This window comes from Alosa pseudoharengus, unplaced genomic scaffold, assembly GCF_046254945.1.
Source record: "Alosa pseudoharengus isolate Yale_2024_CS ecotype anadromous, Long Island Sound unplaced genomic scaffold, YU_APseudo_1.1 YU_APseudo_1.1_scf_6, whole genome shotgun sequence".
Classification (NCBI taxonomy): Eukaryota; Metazoa; Chordata; class Actinopteri; order Clupeiformes; family Clupeidae; genus Alosa; species Alosa pseudoharengus.
In genome coordinates this window covers 11,206,183-11,214,995 of record NW_027468848.1, presented here as the reverse complement: position 1 = coordinate 11,214,995, position 8,813 = coordinate 11,206,183, and the positions used below count along the sequence as shown (strand labels likewise).

General features: G+C 43.6%; 1 protein-coding gene across 2 annotated transcripts in view; it reads right to left on the bottom strand.

The window, feature by feature from the left end:
* The window catches only part of LOC143106147 (tripartite motif-containing protein 16-like), a 5,787-nt gene extending 64 nt beyond the window's left edge, over positions 1–5,723 (bottom strand). The window contains exons 1-6 of one of the 2 annotated variants that reach the window (XM_076270349.1): positions 5,089–5,723; positions 4,052–4,147; positions 2,953–3,186; positions 2,321–2,480; positions 2,151–2,207; positions 1–1,207 (exon numbers count right to left, since the gene is read on the bottom strand). The exon at positions 1–1,207 is cut by the window's left edge and continues 64 nt beyond it. In XM_076270349.1, the coding sequence (XP_076126464.1) occupies positions 690–1,207; positions 2,151–2,207; positions 2,321–2,480; positions 2,953–3,186; positions 4,052–4,147; positions 5,089–5,673 (1,650 nt within the window). In that variant the 5' untranslated portion in view covers positions 5,674–5,723 and the 3' untranslated portion in view covers positions 1–689. The remainder of the gene's footprint in view (positions 1,208–2,150; positions 2,208–2,320; positions 2,481–2,952; positions 3,187–4,051; positions 4,148–5,088) is intronic. The other variant, XM_076270350.1, reaches the window with a different exon arrangement.
* Positions 5,724–8,813: the final 3,090 nt, after the last annotated feature.

The following is an 8,813-nucleotide window of genomic DNA, read 5'->3' as shown; positions in this document are numbered from 1 at the left end:
TCCTATGATAAGCAAATTCAGTAGTAACTTCTAAAAAGTGATCATGTGTGCATTTTTCATTTCATTTCATTGTGCTTTTTTCATGTGAATTTAACAGAAAACATCATAAAACCCAATTCTTATCACAAGACATAGCAAGAGGCAATTGTTGTTAATTATTTTTTGAATATTTTTTTGAATACAGACTCAAAAAAAAATTGGTTCTAGTCAGGATCAGATTGGTGAAACACTGGAATCATCAACACATTTCCCACCCAATAGTTTATGTGTGGTGTGCTGATGTGTGTTCCAGCAGAGGTGCAAATGCTGTAATATCTGCTGGGATCCAGAGAGGAGGGAGTGGATTTGGTGTTTTGTTTTCCCCAAGAACACAGAATCTCAGACAGCTGAGAGGCAGCTGCAAGATCCTTACATGTGAGTGGAGGCTTATATGTGTGCTGATGAGCAGGCTTGTGCAAAATACCAGAATTGAATTGAAACTGGCTCTTAAATTCCAATTCAATTCTTGAATTTCACTTGCATTTCAATTGAGGTAGCAAACAGGAAGCAGAATTGCAATTCGAATTATGCACAACCCTGCTGATGAGATGGGATGTGTATCAGTGTATGTGTGTATGTGTGTCTGTGTGTGGATGTGATAACACCATCTATCTGTATCTGGGGTCTTTACATTTCTGTCCAGCTGTGGGTCACAACAGCTTCACTAATGATGCCGTGTGTATATAAAACCCAGGGTAGAGTGTGTGAGTGAATGTGGTCTGGACTTTGTGCAGGAGAGTCATTGTGTCAGAAATGCTGTAGAAGGCCAGAGTTCCTGCCCTGTGATCCACATACACTCCTATTCTGGAGCTGGTCAGTAGAGGGAGATTAGTCTGTTTATTATTGTGCCTGAAAGAGGAGCTGGAGCTGTAGGGTTCCAGACTCCAGGACTGATCATTATGTCCAAACCCACACTCAACACCCTCTCCTTTCCTGCTGATGCTTTTATATGAGACTGCTATCTCAACCCCGTTCCTACTCCACTCCACCTCCCAGTAGCAGCGTCCAGACACACCCTCTCTACACAGCACCTGTGGCCACCCATCAAATCTCTCTGGATGATCAGGATATGACTGGAGCTCAGCTCTGCACTCCACCCTCCTGTTCCCCTCAGACAGATGGAGTCGTCTGTGTGCTGTGTTTGGATCCAGTGTGAAGTGACAGGAGTCTGATGGAGATGAAGAGAGAACAGGACACACTTAGAGTTGCGTATTACAGTGTGTGTGTGTGTGTGTGTGTGTATGTGTTGTTTATATGATGTGTATGGTGCGGATTTGTTTTTTTTACAAAAATGTCTGGTGTCTCTATTCAAAACTACGCATGGCTTTGTGTGTGTGTGTGTGTGTGTGTGTGTGTGTATGTGTGTTTGTGATTCTGTAAATTTTTGTATTATTGGTTGTGTGTACATATTAGCGAGTGTCACTGCCTGTTTTGAAAAGGATTAAATGTGTGTGTGTGTGTGTGTGTGTGTGTGTGTTCGCATGCGTCTGTGTCCGTGTTTGCGTGCATGTGTGTTTGTGATTTCACAAATACTTGTGTGTGTGTGTGAGTGTGTGTATTTGTCTGCTTTTGTGTGTGTGTATGTGTGTTTGTGATTCTGTAAATTTTTGTATTATTGGTTGTGTGTACATGTTAGCGTGTTTCACTACCTGTTTTGAAAAGGATTAAATGTGTATGTGTGTGTGTGTGTGTGTGTTTGTGTGTGTTTGTGTCTGTCTGTCTGTCTGTCTGTGTGTTTGTGTCTGTGTGTGTGTGTGTGTGTGTGTGTGTGTGTGTGTGTGTGTGTTTTTGTGCGTGTGTGGTTTCGTCCAGTCCTCTGTCTTTCTGTTAATTGGTATGTGTATTTCTACCCTCCTGTTTCTCTGTTCCTTGTCGGATTGTCTCTCTGTTTACCCTGTACGTTCTGTCAGTAAGTAAGTTTGTCAGTCAATAAAGTGTGTTTTTCAAAGTTCTGCCTGGAGGAGTCTTGCACTTGGGTCCTATCCGCCAATCCCTGACAGTCTGTGCGTGTGTGCCTGTGCACATGCCTGTGTTTGTGATTCTATAAATACTTGAATGAATGACTGTGTGTTTACATATTTGTCTCATGTTTGTAGACCAGACCCACTTACACTTTAAGAACTCCTCTCTGGTTATTGGCTCAGTAAAAACAGCCTTGACATCAAACACTGAGAAAGAAAAAATGCATTATAACCAAATTATACATAACATACATATACTGTATACATACACTTCATTATTTTATGCGACCTTTTCTCCTCTTCTAATGAATATAACTGACCTGCTGCAGAGATCTTCATGACTTCCTGCTTGAAGAAATCCTCCAGCTGCCCCTTCAGTGTGGAGACAGATCCCTTCACAGTCTCAAAAGACCAGCTTTGGCTGACAGAGGTGCTGAATGAGTCTTCAGACTGAGGTTGAGGGCTGACTGATTGAACATTCTTAAAATGAGAGAGAGAGAGAGAGAGATGACTGGATAGAAACAATTAAATCTGATCTATAGATATATGATCTCTGTGCAAAATTGATATTTTAATGGATTAGCATCGTATACACCATTGCTGTCTCATGTAAAATAAGTTGTCCTATATAATATAGTCGGATTTAGTAAGCAACGTAATTTGATGTAATACAAGAGGGTCCCTCCCTTGTGTTTCTAATAGGTGTTCTTGGTCTGAGAAATGTTGAAGACGTCTGATCTAATGCATATCCAAGGTTACATATTGCAGACTTTTGGCACTGAATGCAATATTGCAGAGCTTTGGCACTGATTGAATGCAAGAACATTCAACTGAAAACAGACAATTTAATTTTGTTGTATATGTCAATTTAATTAGTATGTTCCAACGAGGATTGTATGATGTTGGAAATTAAATACTTTGTGTGCTAATATTCTATTTACACTACAGTTACCTTGAGGAAATGGATGTGATCGTCTGTGTGTGAAAGCTGCTCCAGCTCAGCATCTCTCCTCTTCAGCTCAGCAATCTCCTGTTCCAGTTTCTTCAGGAGTCCTTCAGCCCGACTCACCTCAGCCTTCTCCTGAGCTCTGATCAGCTCTGTCACCTCAGAGCACCTTCTCTGAATGGAGCGGATCATCTCAGTGAAGATCCTCTCACTGTCCTCCACTGCTGTCTGTGCAGAGCTCTGTTAGGAGACACACAAAGAGGAGGGTCCATCTAAACAAAGTCCTTTTAGGCAAGTCCCTCCACTCAGTGGCCATATTGCAACGCTTTTTGGGCACTCATCGGGCATCCTATTCGGCAGAAATGCGCGTGGGAAAGGCTTCACGACACCAACCTTGCTCCAGCGGCGAGTTCACAACAAATGATTGGCACGGTGTCTTCACAACACACCATATGATGGCTCAATGTATTCAAATCACACCACATGATTGGCTCAATGTATTCACATGTCGACGTTTTGTCGAGAAATGGGTGGGATATGTGAAGACAATGGCCATATTGGCATTACAAACTAACCCCATGCATTTCTATGGAGGATTATTTGAGTGCTGTGTCTCCTCATTAGAAAGTCTCTGATCTAAAGCAGCCCTCACTCAGCTCTTCCACACAGCCTGTTACCCACAGTGTGGACCAGAGGAACTGGAAAGTGACTCAGTGACTCCTCTTTGAGATTGAGAGCCCGGACTGAGTGTAACCTGTGTTGTGTTGACCGAGCGGCTCAGCCTGCACTCGTACTGTCTTGAACCGCAACTTGCAGCACCTCAGAATGGGAGTCGAGCACGCTAACAAGTGTAAAACCCTAGCGCGTCTCTTAAGGTGTTGGGAGGGAGGTTTACACACTGCACAGCTACGTACCAACTGGCTACCGTTAGATGAGCTCTGACATGGCAGCCAGCTGCTGTCCTCTACTCTGGTCAGTACAACATTCTTGTTTGTCCCCAAATTACCATCAGCTCAATGTTGATAACTGTGCCACCAGGAATGCCTAAGGAGAGCACCTGTTTGTTTATGCAGTTGAGAGGGTCTATAGTTTTCTCAGTGCTCACCTTGAGAGTCTCCACAGCCTTCTTCAGCTCCAGCAGCTCCTTCTCTCTCTCCTGGAGTCTCTGATGGAGTTTCCTCTTGGTCTCCTCCATCTCCTTCTAAATGACACAGTGAAGATACCAGACTACACATTACTGCATAGTGCTTACACTGTACAGTCAATAGTAATTTAATCTTCACATGAAATTTTGATTCATAAATGTAGTCATTAAGAAGCCTGTTTATTTGCAGGATCTGAGCAAACAGTGTCTTTATTGGGACTTGGGAGAGATACCACTTATTTAGTAATGACCCCGTGTGTTAATCTTTAATTGGTACAAAGTTTGCAGAGGGGATCAGTAATATCTGGGAGTTCAGCACATTATTCTGTGTAGCTCTGCTTCTGAAAGAAACATTTAATAAGTAATATCATTTCAGGCAATACATATGACTAGTTGTACGAATAAACATCTGTAGGAATAATAATATTTTTCATTGTATGTCTGATGTAAAATATTGTTATTAGCCTAATGATTAGAAAGGTTTTCCTCTCAAAAAGCACAATATGAACCCCTGGGGCTCCTTATAATAATAACCACTTGTGGGCTGGAACACTTGGATTGTGGTGAAAAGTAGTGCAGCATTCTTTACAATGCTCCAAAATATGCAACCCGGCACCTTGCCAACAAAAAAAGACATGAATCATATAAAAAAACATAAATCAACCAACAGCAGGTTCCCACACTGAGGGACTCCCACACTGAGGGCAGAAATAAAGCCAGTCAATTAGCCAAAATTGGTATTATATACCGATATGACTGGGGGACCCATGTACAATGGTATACTACTTCACACATTTACAATAATAGACACATTTGATTATAATATAGGATATAACATAAACATAATTATCAGTGCTGGGTCCCTCTGACTCTTGTGAATTTGGCATTGCAGGAATGATTTATTATTATATGCTAAGTATTGTAAGGGATACATGCTCCATGGTGTGTGAACAGTCACACTAAAGATATCCACACCTTAACTCCCTCCCGGTGCTTACCTGTTTCTCCGATCTCTCAGCTGCAGCTGACACCGTGTCATGGCCTTTGTGTTCATCTAGACATAGCACACAGACACAACTCTGATCTGTGCGACAAAATACCTCCAGAAGCCTCTGGTGTTGAGTGCAGATCTTGTCTTGTAGCTGACCTGTGACATCAACCACGTTGTGTCTTTTCCCTGAGAAGAGTTCATCATGGCGCTGGAGATGAGTCTCACAGTACGACAACAAACACGCCAGGCAGGACTTTACCGCTTTTAGTTTTCTCGCGGTGCAGCTGTCACACTCCACATCTCCAGGACCAGCAAAACACTGAGAAGAAGCAGTATCTTGAATTCTGGTCTTCCTTAGTTGTTCCACAAGCTCAGCGAAAACGTTATTTTTGTTTAAAACGGGTCTCGGAGTAAACGTCTGTCTGCATTGTGGGCAGCTGTAAACTCCCTTCTGATCTTCCTGATCCCAGCAGCCATTGATGCAGCCCGTGCAGTAATTGTGCCCACAGAGAATAGTCACTGGATCCTTCAATAGATCCAAACAAATCGGACAGATAAAAAGGTCCTGGTTAATTGAAATCGCCTCTGCCATTCTTCCTGAGCACGACAAACACTTTAGGAACCTCTGAAACCACTCTTTACTTTCAGTTTCGTTTCCTCTGAATTCGGCGTAGACTGCAGCTTGGGAAAGACTTCCTTGTTGCATTTAGGGGTGTGTTAGTGCAGAGCAAATCATATTTGTTGCCACGACCAAAACACATTTGTTATTGACAAAGATTGCCAGGTAATTCTATGGCCAATTAATGTGGACTATTGACAGTATGGGTTCATTGCTCCAACCTACGAGTAAAACAACCTCATTTAGCCTTCTGTTCACGAGGAAGCACCACAGTCTTCATGTAGCCTATCATAAAATTGACTGAGAAACTTTCTCAATTCAAAATTGCATAGATATTACACAACAGCATTCAATTAAACGCTTATGAAGAATAATGGTGGCATCTAGTGGAGATATTGTGTTGTGTTAAATTGAAATCTAACTGCCTGGTCCTCTGGGTCTTCTACATGAGGCCCTGAAAAAGCAGATCCATGCTCGCCTCTTCAACCTGGCCCTGGCCTTGGCTGACTTCCTTCCTCCTCAGTGTGGTGCAGCTCACTCTATCGTTCAGTGCCGGCTACTACCTCTCCAGAATGGACTGGAGCAGGGGTGTCAGAATTTTCCCGGTGGATTTTAGTGCCCCACTCCGCCCCTGGACTGGAGGTTTGGTGACATCTTCTGCCAGCTCTTCCTCTTCCTGGAGTCCTTGAACCATGAGGTGAGCATCTCCTTCCTGGAGCTCAGTGCCTTGGACAGGTAAATGCGCGTGCAACGTCGACTGTGTGAGTCACCATAGCGTCTAGATCAGTGGTTCCCAAAGTGGAGTTTCCTGAGACAGCAAGCGGGGGTTGTTAAATCATTTTAATATATAAATTATAAACTATTAGAAAAAGCATATTTTAGCCATAATTGTCAAAAAAGATAAAATAATAGCACATTTCAAATAAAAGCCTTTTGATTTTCTTTGCCCCTCCTGTGATTATGACAGACTAACAAAATTAGCGTGCAACATTTGTATACTTCTATCACCTCAGGGGATAGTTGGGGTCGCAAGTCACTGCATGGCACTGTTATTTTGGGGGTCGCGGGCTGAAAAGTAGTTTGGGAACCCCATGTCTAGATCACCACAGTGGCACTAGAAAGGACCCTCACCTCCCTGGCTATGGTGGTGGTGTGGTGGTATTGGTCACCTGCTTCCCTCCCAGCAACATGGCCCAAGCACTGATGTGGGTTAGGGTGTGGTCACACAGGATGAGCAAAGCCATGGAGGTGGTAAGCGCGGTCTTCCACAGCACACTGACCCTCACCTACCTCAACAGCACACTGGACCCTTACCTACCTCAACAGCATGCTGGACCCTCACCTACCTCAACAGCACACTGACCCTCACCTACCTCATCAGCACGCTGACCCTCACCTACCTCAACAGCACACTGACCCTCACCTACCTCAACAGCACACTGGACCCTGTGGTCTACTACGTCTCCAGCCCCACCTTCCAGGTGTGCAGACGGCTGGTGAGACTTGGGACGGTGGATAAAAAAGGAGGTACACAATATTTATTTAGACATTATTGCTTATCAGTTATTCCATATGAAAGAAATTTGAATAAATGTTTCAAAAAATGTAGATTATTTGATGTCACCGGAACATGTCCTGACTCATGGATAGCAAGTTTCATCACTGACACAGTAAATTACAGTAAAATGCCAATTACGTATTGTGAGAAACTGAACTTTATCGTTCTCACTACCTCACCCGCGTTGCCCTGCAAGTTCAGACACGAGAGAAAGAGACTCATTTGTTCGTACACACACGCACACAGTTCTCCACTGCGTCCCTCTTTGAATGTAAAATGTTTTGTTTGTGATGTTAAGTGTTGTTGCATGTTCGGGGGGCTTTGGGTTATACAAGAGATGTACGGGGGGTTTTATTATTGGTGTCGGGTGTTTGCCGCCGGTTTGGCGTTCGTTCACGCTGTAAACCAATTGTTTGGTTTGCCGCGATTCCGCTCATTCATTCATTCACTCATTACAACGTCATTACCAACTTCATTCTTGTCAATAACAATTACATAGTGTGGTACCCACTAGCTTGTCGTCCATTTGCCAGGTCATATCTTCTGTATAGTGCCCATAATCTGGTTAACGCATACATCTACTCACAACACTTCCTGACGCTCCGACCTCTGTCACTGTCCCATTGCGGAAGCGCGCTCCGCGCCAGGACAGGTTATTTTAAACATTCTGCAGGGGTAGGGAGCAGGGCATTATGCTACAGGGGTGTTTAGGATATTCTTTTGGTGGTTTTGTTTCTTTATGCCTTGTGGTTAGGTGCATAGTTATAACAGACATATGTTTTGTTCATTATATACTTTTCTGTTGTTTTCTATATCATTGTTATGTTGATTTATGCTATCTATTATTGAGCCATATTTTGATGTTTCCCTAGTTCAATGGTGTGCCTCAATTATTCTCATACGGGCCATTTGAGAGTAATAGCTGGGGCTATTTAAGGGGGTAGCTCAGTTCCCAAAGTGTGCGTAGTAGGTGGACTCTCCTGTTGTGAGGCAGAGTAAGTTATGTGTTATGCTGATACTTTGGACTATGCATTGTTTGTGCTATTTTTGTTTGTTTTTGGTAGGGAAAAGTATTTTGTTTATTAGTGTTGCTATTTTTGGATATATATATATATATATATATATATAAATAAATCATTGGAATTAACAGAAGCTACATCCAACCTCTCCTGTAAGTGCCTTTTTCTCCATTTCCACCCAAACTCACAATCCCAACACGTGGGTTGACCGCCCGGTCGCTCACATTTGGTGGCAGCGGTGGGATTGTGACGCCTCCTGACAAACTGGAGAGGAGAAGTGGAAAGAGAGGTGGAAAGCGAGGACGAGGTGGAAAGCAAGATCGTACCTGGCGGAGGATGGCATATCGACGCCTAGAGCGGACAGACCAGGGGGAGGTCACGGAGGCAGAGGAAGAGCCACAAGGGGCCGATGGAGGAGCACTAGAGGGTGAGGTGCCAGAAGGGACGGACATGGCCGGGCTGTATGCGCTGCTGCAGAAAACGCTGAAGTCTCAGGAGCGTGAGTTCTTTAAGCAGGAGCAGCGATGGCGAAGCGT